General features: G+C 39.2%; 2 protein-coding genes across 6 annotated transcripts in view; one reads left to right on the top strand and one right to left on the bottom strand.

The window, feature by feature from the left end:
- Window positions 1-13,808, top strand: part of CYTH3 (cytohesin 3) — a 75,887-nt gene extending 62,079 nt beyond the window's left edge. For both annotated transcript variants that reach the window (XM_029577696.1, XM_029577697.1), the window contains exons 10-13: window positions 3,243-3,319; window positions 3,414-3,485; window positions 6,578-6,732; window positions 10,446-13,808. In XM_029577696.1, coding sequence (XP_029433556.1) covers window positions 3,243-3,319; window positions 3,414-3,485; window positions 6,578-6,732; window positions 10,446-10,518 — 377 coding nt within the window. In that variant the 3' untranslated portion in view covers window positions 10,519-13,808. The remainder of the gene's footprint in view (window positions 1-3,242; window positions 3,320-3,413; window positions 3,486-6,577; window positions 6,733-10,445) is intronic.
- A 2,918-nt stretch (window positions 13,809-16,726) lies between these two features.
- USP42 (ubiquitin specific peptidase 42) overlaps window positions 16,727-21,160 on the bottom strand; it is a 58,688-nt gene continuing 54,254 nt past the window's right edge. For all 4 annotated transcript variants that reach the window (XM_029577675.1, XM_029577674.1, XM_029577677.1 and 1 more), the window contains 2 exons: window positions 20,681-20,722; window positions 16,727-17,744 (listed from right to left, as the gene is read on the bottom strand). In XM_029577675.1, coding sequence (XP_029433535.1) covers window positions 20,715-20,722 — 8 coding nt within the window. In that variant the 3' untranslated portion in view covers window positions 16,727-17,744; window positions 20,681-20,714. The remainder of the gene's footprint in view (window positions 17,745-20,680; window positions 20,723-21,160) is intronic.

Here is a 21,160-nt window from a genome sequence, read left to right as displayed (position 1 = left end):
ATCAATCCAGTAGCACCCAATATAACTATTTCTGCATCTTTCTACCACATTTTCTTGGTCGCTGATTGCATCTCTTGGTACTTGATGTTCTTTTGTCTTTCCGTACATAGTACTCTGTACTGACACATTTTACTACTATGTCTTTTTACTATGTCTGGTTTTCTAGCATTGAGCTTTTTTTTATCGGTTGAAATAAGTGTCGCAGGCAGTCACAGCTTCATTCTCTGCAGTTCTGTCAGGATTATGATCCCAGTGTTTTTCTGGTACAGTGAAGTTAGTGTTTAAGCAATTTCCAGTGGATGAGTTGTGCCATTTTATTGTGGCTTTCTGTATACAAGCCTTCTGGCAGGACATTGCTAATGTTTTATGTATAACTATTTTCAGTTCTTTGCTACAAAATCAGCATTTGTCTGTTTCTATGGTGGCTGTGAGCCATTTTATTCATAGTCCACCGTCTGCTACAATTTTCAATCTCCTACCTTTTTTAGGTGTAAATTCACCTCTCCTTAGCCATTCCTGTGTCAGACTTTGATCTTTGTGTGGCTGTTGAAGCATCTCTGAGTTTCCTGCTGCATTTGTTCAGCTGCCATTTGTTTTTCCTTGTTTGCTGGACAAGCTCTTTGAAGAGCTTTTTTCTCTAGTTTTGCAAATTTCTGTTTCTTTCTCCATTTGTGCTGTTGATTCTTAGTCATTCCTTCTGTTCACAATTTGTCCATGTTTAAGGGTGAAGGCAGGTTGTGATTCTCTGCTGTGTAGCTCAGTTAAAAAAGCTCTGATTTGTATGTCACCCTTGGCTTCTATAGGACTTGCTTCTCATGGTGCCTGCAGCCTTCAGCTGGCACTGTGTGAGTTGCAAATGCTCTGCAGCTCAAGATTTTTAAAACTGAAGCTACAGGACAGAGTAGAGAGCTGTGCTTAAATGCTCTTATTTTGTGGGAGTCTGGCCTCACACTCTCGCTCGCTCTCGCACTCTCTCGCTCGCACTCTTTCCCTGTCCTACCTTCTTGTGGGATACGGACTCCTCTTTCCATTGAAAGAATAGCTGGCAGACTAATTTGCAGCCTATTGGGGGTGGGAGAGGAGTGGCTGCCCCATGAGCCACATGAAACTCCTATGGGGGCAATCATTGACCTTTCTGGCCTTAGTTCATAACGTATTCTCTTCCCTGTGCATCATTCTCCTAGCTGTGGATCATAAACCAGCTTACTGCTGAGAACTTTTGAAAAATAATTTTGAGACTTCTTTCAAGAAAGGGAGGCTTCATAGGGCTCCCATATGCTCCCCCTTCTAAAGGAAAAAGGAGGGCTGTATAGAGATCTATACTCTAACATGTAATACTTTAATACTGTAAGACTTGAAAATTATACACAGGATGCACATTTTAAGTATAGAAATATCATGCTATAACTTGAACAATATACTGTCTCATTAGAAGAGAATAAAAGCCAAACACCCATTTGGCCATACAACAGACAGTCCCATTAATTTTAGACTGCTTATTGTGGTTTCTATCTTGAGCAATTAAACAGAAAAGCTTTCATCAGTTTGAGTAAAGGGGAGCTAAAGGTCAGAATAACAGAAGATTGTTTTAAGATGCTGAATCCTATGGAAGAGGAAATATTACTCTAATTTTCTGTAACAAGATGAACTTGTAATGAGATCAAGTTCATGCTAGAATGATATGTCTAAAAATATCTCTTAGGACAGTGATGTAACTTGTTTCATGATGAAGGTAGATTATTATTTTTTTAAAGATTCTAAGACATTTCTAAGCATGTGCTAATGCTTTTCAGATAACAGATGACCAGCATGCTGAGATAGTAACAGTAACACAGGGCCTCAAGGGAGCATATGGTCGATCTAGTACAAATGTTTAGTTTGCGTGAGAGCTTGAATCGGTGATGATATCTGGTGTCCATTTGGCAGGCATTCCCATCAGTGCATCAATATTAATTCAATAAAACAAAATAACTTTAAACTCTGAGTTATAACTGTACGGGGGCTTACTATAAATGGATAACAGTTAATAGCAATTTCAGAACATTAAGACACCAAGCCAAATTTTCCTGAGGATGTTTTAAATATGGAACTGGCTGGTAATAGCCAAGATCTCTTTCCTTGGGGAAGGCACACAGATGGGATGTAAAGTGATGTTGCCAAGTTTTATTTCTAGCCATCTACAGCTGTGCATTGTATTGTATATGGTTGTGAAGCACAATGAGTCTCTGGAAGAAGAGCACTAGCAGTAAATTTGAGTGACTGAAGATCTCAGCTTTTTTTATATTGATTACTGCACTAAATATCATCTCTTCCGCTATCCATGTGATCATCATTCATGGAAGTCTCCTCCAACGCTCTGTAGATAATTTGCAAAGCATCATGGGAGTTAGACTGTTAGCTAAGAGGATCAACCTGTTCCAAGTCTCTCATTATATGAAATTTTTTTTTATGTCAAATGAAAGATCAGAATATTAAATGCTTGAGAACTCTACAGTGGAGAATGAGGCTTTGTTTTTATGGTTGGCACATGAAAGAAACATCCCCTTTCAGCAAGATAAGGTTTCATAAGAAAAAGTGTTTAAGAGCCATGATATTACTAAACTCTACTATGCTTGGTGTGGGTCTACAGTTTTGAAATACATGAATTAAACATAGATCAGAGTGGCTGTTGCAGAAAACATGTCATGTGACCACCTCTCCCATAAATAATGGGATTGCAAGTTCCAGTCGAAGGCTATCATAATTCTAATTCTGATGATCAATATGTATACACAATTTTTTTTTTATTCTTTTACAAATGGTGCATAAATGTATTTCTACTTGTCATAAAATATTAATTTGTGTTGATTCATGTACTTTAATTTGACCCACATTACACCATAATCAATTGGTGAGAACTGCTTGCATGATTCCTATAGCTAAATAATTTCATTGATATGTGAATATAGAAAAAGCCTTTAATCCTAGTCCTATCTTTATATTTGAAAAAGCATAAAAGTTTAATCTATCATTTTGAAAAATGTTACCATGCCAGAGCTAGAGTTCAATAATTTAAAATGTCATTTAATGGTAAATTAAAATCTATTTTGAAAGATGTTTTTTAAACAGTTATTATATTGTATATTTATGATTGTGTTATGTATTGCATTTTAATGTTTGTTTTATGTAATATGTAAACCATACTGAATTATGATGAGTTTGTGGAATATGCAAGTTTTAAATAAATGCATTTGTATTTTTAGGAGGACGAGTAAAAACATGGAAACGCAGGTGGTTCATTCTGACTGATAACTGCCTTTATTACTTTGAATACACAACTGTAAGTACTAAGGCACGATAAAGAATGGAATGTTGACTTTTTTTAAAGAATATTTCATCTGAAGTGTTTATTGCATAATCTTTTCTGTTTGTAGGACAAAGAACCTAGAGGAATAATTCCTTTGGAGAATCTCAGTATAAGGGAGGTTGAAGATCCTAGAAAGCCGGTAAACAGCTTTTTCCTTCTTTCTTCATTCTCTCATGCAGTAAAGCCTCAGTCATATACTGTATGTATATCTTTTAATTCTTAATCTATATTCTAAACTCCTATAGTGATACTTGTTGGACTAAACAAAGGTAAAAGCTATTAACAACTACCTACTTTTTGGTTAGCCACTTGGGCATGAAGGTTGTAGACTGTGTGTCATTTTTGATTGCAAAGTTGATTGTCCAGTCAAAAGCAAGTACGATATTAGAAATGAATTGACACTCTTAACATAGATCGTGACATCAACCCATAGATCTACCTAAACCAGTGTCCTGTCTGTATCAGAATCAAGCAGCAGGTACAAAAAGGAAGTGTATAAGAAACAAAGCAGTGCACAGTTATCGGTCTACAGTCATGACCATCCAGTTTCTAGCAGTCATGGTTTAGGGATACAGAAGCGACATCCCTAACTACTGTATTCATAATTGAAATGTTTGAATGCTAATGCCAGAAGTCTAAGAAGAAAGTTGGGAGGATTAGAGTGTATAGCAGTGAATGATGACAGACTTAATTGGCATCTAAGAGACATGGTGGAAAGAGGATAACCGATGGGATAGTGCTGTACCAGGGTACAAATTATATCACCATGACAGAGAGAAGCATCTAATTCTCAGTGGAGCGCAGGATTTAGTGAGAGAGGTAATGGTGGTGGGGCTGCTTGGTAATAGTGATCATAATATGATCAAATTTGAATTAATGACTGGAAGAGGGACAGTAAGTAAATCTACGGCTGTAGCACTATACTTTCAAAATGGAAACTTTTGATAAAATGAGAAAAATAGTTTAAAAATTGAAAGGCGCAGCTACAAAGGTAAAAGATATGCAACAAGTGTGGACATTGTTTAAAAAAACAATCCTAGAGGCGCAGTCCATATGTATTCCATGCATTAAGAAAGGTGGAAGGAAGGTCAAACGATTGCCAGCATGGCTAAAAAGTGAGGTGAAAGAGGCTATTTTAGCCAAAAGATCTTCATTAAAAAATTGGAAGAAAGATCCATCAGAAGAAAATAGGATTAAGCATAAGCATTGGCAAATTAAATGGAAGACACTGATTAGAGAGGCAAAAGAGACTTTGAAAAGAAGTTGGCCATAGAGGCAAAAACTAACAACTTTTTAAAATATATCTGAAGCAGAAAGCCTGCTACGGAGTCAGTTGGAACATTAGATGATCGAGGGGTTAAAGTGGCCCTTAGGGAAAATAAGGCCATCACAGAAAGATCAAACAATTTCTTTGCTTCAGTGTTTACTGAGGAGGATGTTGGGGAGATGCCCTTTCCGGAAACTGTTTTCAAGGGTGATGATTCAGATGAACTGAACCAAATTATGGTGACCTGGAAAATGTGGTAGGCCAAATTGATAAACTGAAGAATAGCAAATTACCTGGACTGGATGGCATATACCCCAGGGTTTTCAAAAGAACTAAAAAATTAAATTTCAGACCTATTTCAGTTAATTTGTAATCTATCATAAACATCATCCATTGGCCATCTTCCAATATTCAGGTACAATGTAAACCCTATAGTTAATAAGGGCTCCAGAGGTGATCCGGAAAGCTATAGACTGGTGAGCCTGACTTCAGTGCCAGGAAAAATCGTGGAAACTGTTATAAAGAATAAAATCACAAAACATTTAGATAGACATGGTTTGATAGGACACAGCCAGCATGGATTTACCCAAGGGAAGTCTTGTCTCACAAATCTCCTATATTTTTTTTGAAGGGGTGAATAAACATGCAAACAAAGGTGAACTGGTGTGAATGTGGTATATTTGGATTTTCAGAAGGCATTCGACAAAGTCCCACATGAGAGGCTTCTAAGAAAATAAAAGTCATGGGATAGGAGGCGATGTCCTTTTGTGGATTGCAAGTTGGTTTAAAGACAGGAAACGGAGGATTAAATGGTCTGTTATCACAGTGGAAAAAGATAGTGGAGTGTCTCGGGGATCTGTACTTGGCCTGTTAAACAGACCTGGCTATGTGAGCGTCTTCGTTCCTACTGGAACTTCTAATTATGACTGTACTCATAGCCTGCCAGACACTCAGCTGCCAATCTAATTCTATAATTGAAGCCTGCATCCATGCCCCAGTGTTCATCTTCTTCAAATTAGATACCTTCTAGTTTACCTATTTTCTTCTCGATCCCATCTCCTTCATGCCCTTTTCATATTTTCCTCAGGATATCTCACCAAACAATCCTAACTCAGGGGAATAAAGCTGCTACTCATGTCTTTCCTTATTCTTCCTATGGGCTCGACTCTCTTGCAAAGCCCTGCAGCTGAATACAGAGGGGTGGCTGTTCTTGGTATCAATCCCAGCTCACTCAGTGTATTCCCATGTGGTGCACTTGTGGTTCTAATCCTTACTGCTCTCACCATCCCCTCTATAGATTGCTTTTTGGCCAAAACACAGGAACAGTCATAGATCCAAGCTTTCACTGGTCCAGCATTTGTTGCTCGAGCTTAGCCTCCTGCTTTCAGTCAGTTCCTCTGCCACCACAAACCTGCTGAACTCTGGGCAGTAGTACCTGCTGGTACCAATTTGACTATCCCTATGGCTTGTAATGTCGTTAGATAAAAATTTTTGCTGTTTTTCACTTTTTTGTAACCTGAGGTCCTCTATTTATCCTATGCCTTCTTGAAGCCCGTTACTATTTTAGCTTCTACCAGCTGCTCATAAAAGGGTGGGTTTGCTGTGTTAGTTCACTTGACTATGTAAAAATATGCGTCAGCAAACAAATTCTAGGTCCTGCCTTATTAGACTAATTGTATGTTCGGAAACCATAAGGAACAATGAGTAGAAGGCACTCTTGCATAGACGCATTACATCCTTTTAATGGAGCAGTTAACTGTATAATTTCTGAATTAAGGTGGTATTTTGAATTCATTATTTGGCATATGTTCAGTGCCTTAGTGGATTGTGTACAGATGGTGGGAAATTGACACAATGGAATCTCTACTATTTTGACATTCCTCATTTTTATTTTTTTTTTTATGTGGATTAAACATGTCTATTGGTGCTGTTTATTGTGTAACTACTTGCTTGTTTCTTTGCAGAACTGCTTTGAGCTGTATAACCCTAGCCATAAAGGGCAGGTTATAAAAGCCTGTAAAACTGAAGCTGATGGCAGAGTGGTAGAAGGTAACCATGTTGTGTACCGAATATCTGCCCCAACCCCTGAGGAGAAAGAGGAGTGGATCAAATCAATCAAGTGAGTAAGGAGTTCAGTCTTCTCTGCATTTTTTTTTTAAGTGTGTTAATGAGATCAAGGTTCAGAACTATATCACATGTACAGGACTTGTGTGGACAGTCAAGGAGGTTGCTTACATTTTAGACACTTTTCAGAGAATGTGCCCTGTCTACATATTTCTCTTTAAATTCCAGGATGTATTGGTTAAAAAAAACAACAACCATGAATGTTCAGCCTAAACTACATTACAAGCATTGTAAGACAGTGGGAGATTGTTGATAAATTCCAGGCCCAGCAGCACCAAGCAGTTATTCATAATTAAAATCTGAATAGGTTGCAGCACTTAGTAAATTGGTTTCTTAAACATAGGTTTCAGAATTAGCCATGTAGTAACAAATTAACCTTTTGGCTACCAAGGATGTTTAGTATGCATAAAGCAGTCCGCATAGCATGCAGTGCCTACACTGGTAGATAACTACAGGTAACCTTATGTTACATGTTCATCTGAGAGCCAGAAACTGTATTCTCTTCTAAGCATTCTTAATATGACATACATTTATTTATTTTATTTAAGATTGTATTCCACTCATCCTCGGTGAATTACAATAAAATCAGCATATGAAATATTTTCAAAGCAAAATACAGGACAGAACACAAACTAAACAAAAAAAAATCTACACACACACTGTCAAACATAAGCTAAATGCGTCCTCCATTAGATAAGCTCTGATTAAAATATCAAGCCATGCCAAAAGCTTGTGTAAAAAGAGATCTTCTGGGGTTTACAGTACTCAAAATAAGTTTTGAATCCCCTAGGATGGTCTTTATTTTAGCACAGTTTATACTCAAATCCATGATTAGAACCTATTGTTTATCCTAGTAAGAGAGAGAACCTCACGGAATAAATAACTTGGACAAAAAGAATATATTTTGATAAATAAATAAAAAGATTCAATGATAAGTAACCTTATGACAAAACATGTGAATCCTTTGTTTAGTCATTGGCACCTATTTGAGCAGCTATAACATCAACTAAATGTTTCCTGTAACTGTTGATCAGCCTCTCACATCATCATCCTTGAGGAAGTTTGTCCCATCTTCTATACAGAACTGTTTCAACTCTGTAACATTTGAGGGCTGCCTTGCTTGAACAGCTTGCCATAATATTTCAGTCGAGTTTAGGTTGGGACTTTGACCTGGCCAATCCAAAGCATGCACTATCTTCTTCAGCCATTCTGTAGTAGATTTGCTTGAATGTGTGGGGTCCGTTATCTTGCTGCATTACCCACTGTCAGCTCAGTTTTGGCTCATGGATGGATAGCCTGACATTCTCCTCTAAAATCTTCTGATATGAAGCAGAATTCATGGTTCCATCAATGACGGCAAACTGTTCAAGTTCTGATGTAGCAAAGCAGCCCTACACCACGATATCTCCACCTTCATGCTTGACAGTTGGGAAAATATTCTACACTAGAAGGCAGTGTTCACTATTTGCCAAACAAAAAAATATTGGTTATTGTGATCAGAAAGTTCAATTTTTGATTCGTCTGCCCAGAGAATATTATTCCAGAAGTCCTGTGGGTCAACCAGATGATCTTTGGCAAACCTGAGGCAGGCAGCATAGGGCAGTGGTTTTCTTTATTTCTTTATTTCGAGTTTTTCTATACCGGCATTCGCGAAGGGAATCGCATCATGCCGGTTTACAATTAACAAGGGGTGAAAAAGAAGATATAAGAACATTAACAATCTTTGTAGCTGCCCTCTCATGAATATCATGCTCATTCATTTTTTTCCCTAAAGTTGATGCAATAACTCTCACATCCCCAACATCGAGAGGGACCTTCAGATTTTAGTTTGGGATTTGTGATTTTGCGGATAATTTTCCGGTTTGGAATAATCTTGGGACAACCACTCCTGAGAACATTCGCTGTAGTCTTCCGCTTTTCCCATTTGTAGACTTGTCAGTGGATGGACAGAATCCCAGATGTTTAGAAATAGTCTTGTAACCCAGGGCCGGATTTGTGGTGAGGGGTGCCCCTTTGAAGCTGTGCTGGCACATGGCACTATAGCAGGCAGAAGCTGGCATCTCATTGGCCTGGATATTTGGTTCCTTCAAAATTTGGCACCCTAGGCAGTTGCCTATGTTACGCATTCTTAAATCCAGGCTTGTTTTAACCCTGTCCAGACAAATGACTATTTTTGTAGGTCCTCAAATTCATTTTGATTGTGGTATGATGAGTTGCTACTAGCTCTTATGGTTGAGGACCAAACTCAAAACCTTTTGGAACTTTATATAGGACAGGATGCCTAAACTCCAGCTGTACAGATTTATTTTGCAGGGTGGCTTATTTCTTACTCAATTACCTAAGCACCTCATTTTAATTAATCAGTTATTTGTGCTAAGGAAGCTACGGGTTCACAGATTCTGAATTAGTGTTTTGTTCTTACATTGTCTCTCAAGAAACATGGACTTGTTAAATTTATATTGGTTCTATTACATAAGAAAAGACTGGTTTTGATTATACAAGGGTATCATGGTAAGAACTTGTAATTCTCACTTTAATACTTGGCGTTCACAAGTATAAAAGGCAGAAAAAGACTAATTGATCCATTCAGTCCACACTGCTGGTGATGTAGCTCGGCTGCAGCCATAGATGCTTGACCTCTTGTAGAATACTGGAGCTGTAGATAGCTGGTACCACCTCAGCTACCCCATGGCTTGCTGTGTCATGAAGTTGTATTTTTATCAGCACCCCCCCCCTTTTTTTTTTTTTTTTTCAAGTTACCACCTTCCTGGACAGTATGTGGATACCACCAATCTGCCGGGTCTGACCCAATTTGTTTCTGGGGAGTTGTAGCCAGTTGGTTCATCTGGCTGCCCCATGGTGTTTCAGGAGTCATGTTTTCTCCTTGGAAGTGCTTGTCCTACCACCATCAGCCTTTCTGTCCTAAGCATGCTTGAATTCTGTCACAGTACTGCTTTCTGCTGCCTGTTGGTAGGTTATTGCACTATACCAGGTGCAGAATATGCTGATTGACAGCCATCATCCTCTCATGATGTTGCATATTTATCCATCCAGTGCTTGGATGAAGTTCTGTATTCCATAGCTCAAGCCACAGTGCTACTCTAGCTTCTGTGGCCAAAGCTTACGTTTGCCTCTCAAACTGCCTGTACCTCCTTAGCTTATATTCTAAGATCAGATGACACTTCATTAAAGTTTTTTTTTTTTTTGCTCCATGCACAATCAAACTATGGAATTTGTTGCAAAAGGAGATGATCCAGGGATCTAGCAGTTGGGTTTAAAAGGGATTGGAGAAGTTCCTGGAGGGAAAAAAATTCATAAAGCATTAGCCAAGTAGATTTGGGAAAGCCACCAGTTATCCCTGGGAGCAGCAAGAAATGAATCTACTCTTTGGGACCTACTGGGTAACTTGTGACTTGGATTAGCCCCTGTTGGAGACGGGATGCAGGACTTGATGGGGCTTTGGTATAATCTTATGTTCTTATATCTCGGCACTTCTGTTTGGTAGACATCTATTCCTTGGGAGTCATACTGTGTGCATCTTCTGGTGTTTTGCTGTAAAAAGTGTTGTAAATCTTGTTTCTTGTTTCACCATGCTGTAACTAGGCCAACCAAACCCTTAACATGCAGAAATGGGTGGCGCTCTCGTAAGAAGGGTGGGAGAGAAAGTGAAATGGGTGACGACTAAATTTCTTTTTGTCTTTCATTTAGAGCAAGTATCAGCCGAGACCCCTTTTATGATATGCTGGCAACAAGAAAAAGAAGAATTGCTAATAAAAAATAGCACACTTTGGATTTAAGCTCAAATGGATCAATCAAGATTATGATAAATCTGACTTTTTTTCCTATCCAGTATACTTTCTATAAGGTCTTTTGTTTTCTTTTTATAAAGGATTTGTTTTTTACATACAGTATTGAAGTGTGTTACCAAAGGAGTGATTACTACAAAACATTCTTTGCTTGGAGCAAACATGGAAACCATATTTTTGGTTGGCTACAAAATGAATGAACTGGGAGCAAGCCGTGATCCCCTGAACCTTATATCGGGCTGTTTGCCTGCGGTGAGAGGTTGTAACAGTATGCCGCGGCCCTGCTCTGGAGTACTGTGGAGAAAGAAAAAGCATGTCGTAACTACCCTGGATCAGAAAGGTCATAGAGAAACGGAAAGACTTGAGGTTTCTAAAGCAAGTGAAAGGAGCGGTTCAGAAAAGCTGGTGGAAACGTGGCTGCTTCAATCACGGACTCTTGTACTGCTGAAGATTTTCATCCAGGCTGAAGCATTGTCCGGCGGAGAGCTTGTCTCTTCTCTCTACTTAGCCTTGCATTTGCAGCAGGGTGCAAGTAGAGAGCCAGTCGGCATCTCCTGGGAGTTACAGAACAACTGGCAAACATCAAGAAACTAATATCCCCCACCCTTGATCAGCAGGAAATGTAAAAATCACTAGGAATGGTGCAGTTGCAGTCTATACTTCTAACTGCTGTTTTATAGAGCTGGTTCAGCGTGGCTGAATTAAGTTAGCGAAGTTGTAATATCCCCTCCCAACTGAGCAAAATGCTTTTTCCTCCGTGCGTGGGGACCACTTTGGGAGCCTATGGTAAAGCTGTATGGCGAGCTGGCAACTTTCTGATAGGCTTGGGGGGCCAGGGTCAGAATGATGGCTTTGGCATGAGCCAGACTGCAGCCGGAGAGGAAAGGTTTCCTACCTGCCAGTGCATCTCTCCATCTGGCCAGGGCTTGGGCCACCAGGCAGAAAAGAGAATGTGCGATTCCACTCAGTCACAGGATTCTGGATACTTGAACACCTAAACCATTTTTTTTTTTTAAATATTTCACACTGATGTACAGAGATAATTGTAAGACAACTGTTTAGAAATGTTTTTTTCTTTATAGTGGCAGCTATTGAAATGGTACAAGGATCTAGTTAAGTTTTCGGTTGTAACACATGGTAGCAGTTAAGTTTTCTTTAAATAGTGGTGTGGCTTGCTTTTTTTTTTTTCACTTTTGCAAAGAAAAAAAAAGAGTAAATTTTACCTTTTACAATTTCATATCTAAGTTTTCCACTGCTATTTTAGGGTGGTAATTCCAGATTGATTTGTTTTAATTATCAAGTTATTACTGTCTTATAGCAGTGGGGAGCTTTAACCTCTCTGCACACTAATTGTGCCTCATCGATGCTTACTGGAATGGATTTTGCTTCACTTTACCAACTTCTAATTACAATTAACACAAAAGTAACTGCCTCCATGTTTTGACAGTCATGTTATCTACCCTGTCAGAAGTTTCTCCTTTTTCTAGTGTCAGTTTTGAAGGGTAATTAGCTTCATCCTGCTCTGTTGTGTTTTCTAGAACCATTGACTCTCTTGCTACTGCGAGCCTTCATTTGTGGATCACATGAGGGTCTTTCCTCCTGTTCTGGTCCAACTCTTGCCCCTGCTGCTCTCAGCAAAAAGGGAAAGACCTTTGATGCCTGTCCAGGCATCCAAGGTCAGGACCTGCATTTGGGTTTTGTGGGCAGGGTGCTGCTGCTGGCCAGTCAGGCAGACATTATTCACCTCCTTCATTCTTCTTTTTAAGTGCTTAGTAGCCTTGCCATTAATGAAGAATACTTTTGACACCATGTTAATCTGACAGTGCAACATATTTTAATGTGCTTTATGCGACATATTAAAGCACTTGACAAGATTTAAAAGTAAAATCCAATTTACTTTCCATCCACGGAAAGGTGAACCTGCTCAGTTTCTTGCAATCACCTTTGGCAGCATTGCTTTTAAAAGCAACAGTCTGCAGAGTGAGTTCGGATTAATGTTGTTGACAGTTGCATCAGATTAAGTATCACCATGATCATAAAACTGAATCCATTTGTGGGTATCCTACAGTCACAGCCTTAACAACAGGATGGGCTTGGGCAATATTTTTTATATAGAGACCTAGAACAAGGGTGGCCAGCTTTGGGGCAAAAAGAACTCTAAACAGGCCTGGTTTTCAGGCTATCCACCATGATTATGCATGAAATAAACTTGCATGCATTGCCTCCACTGATTATCTTTCATGCATATTCATGGTGGAATATCCTGATAACCTGGCCTGTTTGTGGCTCGAGGACTGGAGTTGGCCACCCCTGATCAAAAAGATATGGTGGAAGGAAAGTTATATGTAAGAAATAAAATATAACAAAGAGGAGACTTTATTTTGCTTTCTCTGCATATTCGAGTAAAAAATAAGTTGGGCTTTTGAGTGCCCTTGCTGGTATTGCTGTTTTAGTGTACAATACCAGTGTATCTCATACTATGTATCTACACAGCATTTACAAGACAAAGCTACGTTTCATTTGGCCCACTGTGCTACTCCTGGAACAATAAATTGTCCCAACTCACTTTGGCCATAGCCAGCAGTTCTTTACCACCACCCAGTTGTTGAATGGTAATGTGAATGAATGTTGCAAGGTGACGGGCAGCAGCTGCTTCCATTGCTGAGCTTCATGCCTAATGGTACATAGCATCTGTTAATAAGAAAAGGTAGAGTTTCCAGAGGAAAGGTTTGCAAAGTTGCATGCACCAAGAGCTAGAATGGGTACTGTTGTCTTTAATATAAAATAAGGAAGCAACTACCTACCATTCTGAAGGAAGCATTTTCTTCTCCCTGCAAGCTGTCAGCTTTTTTGTAACCACATTCCATGCTGACAGTATAAATGTAGCTGTGTAAAAAGTATGAAATGCACAAAGCTCAGCTGGTCTGACGTGTGTGGAAAGTAACACAATTATTACATTTTTTATGTAACTTTAGAATGTTAAGTTTAAATCATGCAAGACAGCTGTAGTATGGAGCAGCATTGTATGTTTCACATATAAAGCAAAGCCTATTTTAAAATATTATATACATGCAACATAGGAGGAGTGTGCTTGCTGAAGGTCTGTTCCACTGTAGATCAGACAACCATTAAGGTTTATGGTTTACCACTTATTTATTTTATTAGTAAATGGAAAATGTTTCTATTTGCAGTTAATTACAAAGTGAGAGATGTAAATATTGTACAGATGTACTGTGTGCCTGTTTATATAAATGTATAAACCAATTATTTGCATGAAGAAACATTTTATCTATTCAAAATATTATCTTGGATGACAAACTCTGAATGTTAACATTTCACTTACCATAATTAAAAAAAAAGAAACCAAGCAGGTGAAGGGCTGATATGTTTGTGTGGTAACTGCAGTTATGTGTGTGTGTGTGTATATATATATATATATATATATATATAAAGTATAATCTTATGTTTTAGTCAGTTTTAAGGAGTTTACATTTATATAAAGCTAAAGCAAAATGTGAGAACCTCCTTACTTGATGGGCCTTTTCAAGGCAGTTTATAGGACTTCAGCCTTGTTAGGCTCATAGCCTTATCTATGTCCCACAGCGACTTCTTTGCCAGATGGGGACACCTTTTATTTGATAAAAAGATATAGAAGATGTCAGGCTATATACTATGTTTCCCCCAAATGGCCCTTTCTGAATTCCATTCTGGCTTTTCTTTTAAGCATAAGATTTTGTTTATTTCATGGCAGCATACTTAGAGGAACATTGCTGCCAGTAAAACTTCAGCAGTACTGGTAGTGTCTGAATACACACATGAAGCAAGAAGATGCACCCTAATGCAAAATGTTTTCCGGTCCTACGTATCTTACAAGCTGCACAAAAATCACTTTTGTGTCACTAAACAAAACTTGACACAGAATTTAACCATCAGCTGCTTGGAACTAGATATTTTTTTTTAATTAAAAGGCAGTCGAGGGAAGGACAAAAAAGTGGAAAACTACAGCTACCTCATAATGGATAAGGAAATGGAAAGCTACTGAAGTGGTATAGATCCTGCCCAGTGGGCCCCACCTGCAGCCATGCTCTGATCTGACAGGGATCACCCCACACTAGAGGCCTGGTCTGAAACTTTTCTTTGAAAAGGTGGGATTTAGGGGGAATAACAACACTTAATTTGGACTTAACCCCTAAATAATGCAGTACCTTGAACTGAGTGGGTTACAGGACCACTGGCATTTGGTAGCTGAAGTTACCAGGGTGGTACAGCGGGAGACAAGTGTGGCCACACTGGATTTTAGTAAAGGCTTGGCCCTGTTACACAGAGAAGACTTCTGCACATGCAAGACCCTGTGGGAGTTGTGAGAAATTGATTGATTGAACAGACCTCACATGGGGTGGTCAATAGTGGTGAGGGGAAAGTGAGAAGGATTGGAATTACAGCAAGCAGCTTTCCATGTCTGCCAGTGGGGCCAGAATTAGAAGGAGAATGTGAACATTTGCAACAACAGGGACCAAAGAGTTTTGAAAATTTTTTTAAAATGGTGGAAAGGTATGGAAACTGTGTTGTAGAAATTCAAGGTACCAATCGTTTTGGTGGGGGAAGAATTATCAGCCATAAAACAGGAAAAAAAAGACCTTTGTCTCTGGTGCAGTCAGCGAGGATGATCCTGTCACTATGATAAAGTAGCTGGCACAGCTGACAGGGTACAGGAAGTAGCAGCACCAGTAGAAAGAGAGAATAATTACCACTTCTCTCCATGTCTCTGGCAAGACCACAGCTTGAGAGCTGGGTTCAATTCTGGAAATGCCATTGCTAAGACAGACCATTCAAAGGATGACTACCAAAATGGTGCATGGCCTGTACTGCAAGCCATATAGCAGGGTCACTGGGAGCTCAAGCTGTACTTGCTAGAAGGAAAAAAAGGAAAATAGTTATAGTTGGGGAATTGCCATCCTCCAACAGCATGTGGCACACAAAAAGGAGATGTTATTCTGAAGGCAACCCTCAGTCTGGTCATTAACCTAATGAGCTCTGCTCTGGAAGGGACAACTGTGATGTCACCCATATGTGAGGACTAACATCCTGCTGTCCTGTGAGAACACCTGTTACAGGTAAGCAACATTTGCTTTCTCCTCGATCAAGGTCCACAATCTAGAGAGACACACTCTTCTCACATTAATGTCCTCTTATGGAGGGGGGAGACACCAAATCTTCTCTCTAATAATTCCAAGCTTGAATCCAGAATCTTGTAGCAATAAAGAGCTGGCCAATTGGGTGTCAGCATTTGTATGCTGCTTATGAACTGGTGAGAATTTGCCATTTAGAGAAATCACATTTTGCCGACTGCTCTGCCTTTTTAGCCAGGTCATCGCTAGGCCCCCACTGGGCCTCAGAAACCAGGCCTGCTTTGAAGCCCATTCCAGCCACCTATTCACTCAGTACCTCTCCCGGTAGCTGTCATCTATCTACCCCCCGATAAATCTCCTTCCTCACTGACCCATCTTCCCTTATCCTTGGTGACTTAAACCTCCAAGGTGATGGCCCTCCTCTAACTTATGCCTCCGAACTCCTTTCTTTAACCTCTTCATTTGATCTCCGACTCTGCTTTGAGTCCAAAACCTGTACTTTACGATTACACTAAATTGTAAATAGAAGAAACTAAACATGTCCTCTGTATGAGGCTTACATGTAATCCAATCAACTTTTTTGTACTTCAGTGTTTTTCCATGGTAGCTAAAAATATTAGATGAATAATTGAGGTTCCAGCACACTGTAGAGCCAAGCAGTGTTATGAACTATTAAGAGCTTTTTGCTGGTTTTCCTCTACTCCCAAAAATGTAGAAAGCAGGTCTTTAAGGATATTAGATATGCCCTGGGCAGAGAAACATGGCAGTTCAAGTGTAGGACCCATCCATAAGATGACACATGCCCTAAAATTCATTAGGGAAGAAAAAGAAAACTACATTATGGAGTGCAAAGACATTAAGTTGGTTTTAGATGTTCATAGGAGATACCACAGCTATTACTTGCTCTGTTCCAGCTTAAACCAGTTGTGTTACCTTGTACACTGATAACATTATATAGAAACATCTGCAATATCCATTTCTCTAGACTGACCCATCCAATCATAGATCCTCCATTACAAAGCAGTATTATAAAATGAAGACTGTAAAACCAAAATAAGGGTTATTTTGATTTTGTATTTTATATACTATGTACATTTTACATGCTACATTACAGTGGGGAAAGTGCTTTTTAATCTTTAGAAAAACAAAGATCAAGCTTTAGTCTCTGAACACAGATTGTATAAACTGTACAGATTAACTGTTATAAATACAGCTTCCCCACGCCATCTCCTGATGCAGGACCAGTAAATTATAAATGTGTATCACAGTTTGATAGCATTTCATATTTAAATAAAATCACAGTATGAATAATTGTCTGCAACTAGAAACTTTAAAGGGACAACTTATACTAATACCATAACCAAAGACAAGTGACACTGTATAAAAATCAAACACTCTGTGAATAGAGCTCTGGGATGTACAAATAAAACTTTCAGCATACATTCATAACAATTTGAAATTTGCCAGTTTCACAAAACAGGAAGGCTAGCTGCCTAGAAAATACTTAGCGTGTGTTTTGTTTTGTTTTTTCAAACCTGGGCTGCAACTAAAATGTGAATTAGTTTCTAGTATCAGACATCACAGAGGACAGACACAGCTCCTGCAAATCAAGTTCTTTAGGACGTTGTGGATTTTAAATATGCTCTTGAATTAAAGATACGCACTGTGGCTTTACAGTCATAGTTTACATATTAGATACTTTTTCCATGGTTTCCTGGCCTTCCTGCACCAGGATGTCTAATGTGGAGTAGCATTACATGAAGTACAAGTAATCAACCTGAGTCGGTAATTAAGCAGCATTTGAGATGTTCTATTCCAGGGCATTATTTTTAATGTGATATTTACAGTATTTTATAACAGCTACCAGTTGTAAAAAGTTTCCATCCATTTGGATTAATTTAAGGGTAATTTTTAAAAAAAGGGTCAAAGTAAAATAGATATATTAAAAAAAAATATCTTCCATGGTAAAATCCTATACAGTATTCTGAAGAAAAGCACCACTTAGACTGAACTGTTAATCACCGTCTGTACCCAGTGTAAGCTTGGTAGGAGGTCTTCCAAGATCTTTGAAGCTGAAAGAGACAAGGAGAAAACTAGGTTAGCTACTGCATGAAAGCTATACTCTTAAAAGCATAACATTGGGTTTGTCTCTTTGGCTCATCTGAACGACCCCATTACAATTTGCTGACATTTGCAGGAACATTAAGTAAAATTATCCAGAATTACACACTTTTACAGCAGCATTTCCAACACAACCAAACAGGAGATGTGCATCGTTATCAGGATATCTACCTACTGGACACCACAACAGTCACTTCAGTTTTAGCTGCTGTACTGTACTTTTTTCCTGCTTTGTAAGGGACACATTTTCTTCCTTCCTTGGAGACTCTCTTGAACACTGAAGAGCCCCACTGAGGACAGGGAACGTGGCTCAGCAGGTGTAGAACATGATATATTATACACCTAGCATGACGCACCTCAATTTTTGGTGGATGATGCAGAAATATTTGGAAGCAACAGTGCCCTCTACTCACTGCAAAATCTAAATATGCACTAAGTAGGATGCTGGGGCTTGAGTGGGAATCATAGCATTTGCTAGGATTTTTTTTTTCTTCAAGTAGAACAGGAAATTTAACACTAGCACATGCTGAGGCAGCATGGGAGAGCCTGCTATGGCATCTGTCTGCTTCAAATAATCTGCTGCTGGCATTGAGAAGTAGATATTGCATCAGATTGCCCTGCATTTTTTGCAGCTAAAAGTTCCAGTGATTTTGGGAAAAAACATTTTTCACTCCCCCCCACTCCCTCTTCCTGCTGCAAGTTTAGATCTGGCAGGGGCAACATGTACTGCTAATTCTCTCCCATTTCCTCCAATGATACATCACACTATACCACTGAAATGCATGTACAGAACAGACTTTGGAAAATAATGTAGTGCCACTCCATCCATTCCCCATGGAAAGACTTTCAATAGACTAAACTTGAATGTTAATGTTTCGTCATATTTCTTATGCCTCTTAAGTGGCACATAAGGAGTTTTTCTTGAAACCGAGCAGAGACAGGCCTTCCAATTTCTATCTATGCTTTCATTAGGTTCTATCACGGATAAACTAAGCTACCAGAATACCCATTGAAAGCTTGCTTTACCACCAAAAATACTGGATGTAGAAATTAAGTTTGTACAAGTAGAAAAAAAAATTATTTTAACAGCATTCCTTCTGGTTGAAAGCCAGGTGAGCCTCAAAAATAAGTATTGACATCATGCAAGACAAATGAGCTCTGGAGCTAGGAAACTGCCCAATTCCAGGTATCAATGCAGGGCGAGTACGTAATGGCATGTCACTATCTCCAAGTTTCCTGGTGGCTCTTCTGAGAGTACTAATAGGGGTGTGCTATCATTTAAAAAGGACATTAAAAATGCAACCAAGGGTCATTTCTAATTGAAAAACACAAAAAGCACCCAACAAAATTGTTTAACACGTGCTAAAATGAACATATGCTAAATGGCTTAGTGCATGTTAAGATCAAAAATGAAAATAAAAACATGAAGTAATTGAGACTAAAGAAGAAAAAAAACAAAACAAAAAATCTTTTCAATGCACACCCTTGTCCCTGGTCACGTCTCCTGGAGTGCCTACAGGGCCGGTGCTTCCATTTGGAAACTAGGCGGTTGCCTAGAGCACCAAAATTCTTGGGGGTGGAGGAATCTCACCAGCATGAAGCCGAGAAGGCACTGGCTGTGCCACAGCAGTCCATCAAAGAAGGGAGAGATGTGCTGGAGCACTGCTGCCGGAGGTATGCATGACCAGAGGTTCATTCAAGGCACCAAATACTTTTACACGGGCCCTGAGTGCCTACCACATGTCCGTTTCTTCTGAAAAAGGTCTACATGCAAAAATCATGGATAAGTTTGCTCTCTGCAATTTATTAGGATGGGGTAGTCTGCTGCTAGCCTCGGGAGTGGCACCAGGAGGAACAGGCTGTGAGAAGAGCTGCTCTGGGCACTTTCAGCTATAGCTGCTGTCAAGCTGCAGCACGGGCAGGAATGATGTTCAGGCTGTAAGACAGGGTAATGAGCGTAAACCACAAACGAGGCATTCCATTGAGAGGCGACCCTCCAGTAAAATTATGGCTAATGAGGGAAAGAAAACATTTATATAAAAAAGTTTTCTTGAGGAAACTCTACCCCCACTGCATACAGGCTCTAACGAGGAGAGATGCAGAGCAGGATCTTCTGCTAACTGGAGAACTGAGTGCATCTAGTTTAGGAGTATGATTATTAGACCCAAAATGTGAAGGTAGAAAAAAAAAATATCACTGCATACCAACCCATGCTTAAATCCTCGTCTGAGGATCTGCAGCTACAAATTTCCAAAATTCATGCACTAACAAAGGATGTACTTGGATCAGTCTTTTCAGAACCTTCTTTATTTTGGGCAGAGAGAGAAGACTCCCATATCAATCATTTAATCTCATGGAGTTTTGTCAAGATCACCCATGTTGAGTATGAGAGAAGAAAAAAAATATGGACCATGGGCACTCCCTCCCCAAATTAAGAAGAGTCTTGTGTATGTGGGACAGCATACATGTATGTCATTATCCCTTATTGCATGAGGCATGGACAGGTGCCCGATAGCATGGCTTTGAAGGATCCCATACACCAGAAAAATCTACTTAAAAAATTTTACATTTTAGTACGAAGCAGACTAGACTGAAAATCTGCATCTAATCTAGGTTGCATGCCAACAAGAACTAATTCAGCATCGCCAACAGAGCTCAAGAAGATGTGAGACAAAAAAGCCTCCAAGGAGATTATAACAGTCAACTTCTGGGGGAACAATGAGAATAGCAAATCTCCATCTCTCCATCCCCAAGCCAAAGAACAGACAAGCAGTATTTTCTATCATAATATAACCACTGCTTTACATCCTGGAGTGTACGAGGTATGTACTTGTTTATCAGATGAATTGAGCCCATAAGATAATGAAACAAGAGACAAATTACTTGCCTGTAGTGAGATTTTACTCAGAGGATCACTCTTCTCAATTACCTAAAAGAGGATAAAATGTTAAGATTTTTTTTTTCTTTATAAAGCATGTTCATCTTCATTGACATTTTCATAAATAAGAGCACCTGCCATTTTTACTTGTATCAAAGTCAGACACCTGTTACTTTTCTCCTGTTGTGGCAAGATTGAGTCACAGTACAAGACAATCAGAAAATTAGGTTTGGCCACTAATGAAAAGTTAGAAAAGCTAAAACTAAAGATTCCTCAAACATGAGATTCCCTCCAATTAGTCACTCTATCTGTATGGCTTTTCCCAGTGAGTGCTGTCACTGGTTGAGACTTGGGGCTATCAGCAGAAATCTACAGCTGTCCAGCTGCAGGGCAGCACCTGTTGAAATTAAATTTGCTTGCTTACCAGAAACACTTATGGGTAATGAAAACAGAAGCTCCCTTACCCTCACTTTCCTTTCTATTAAGTCC

The sequence above is a fragment of the Rhinatrema bivittatum genome, chromosome 14, assembly GCF_901001135.1.
Source record: "Rhinatrema bivittatum chromosome 14, aRhiBiv1.1, whole genome shotgun sequence".
In the NCBI taxonomy this organism is placed as follows: Eukaryota; Metazoa; Chordata; class Amphibia; order Gymnophiona; family Rhinatrematidae; genus Rhinatrema; species Rhinatrema bivittatum.
The sequence above is the reverse complement of the archived record's forward strand: the minus strand, read 5'-3'. Positions and strand labels throughout refer to the sequence as shown.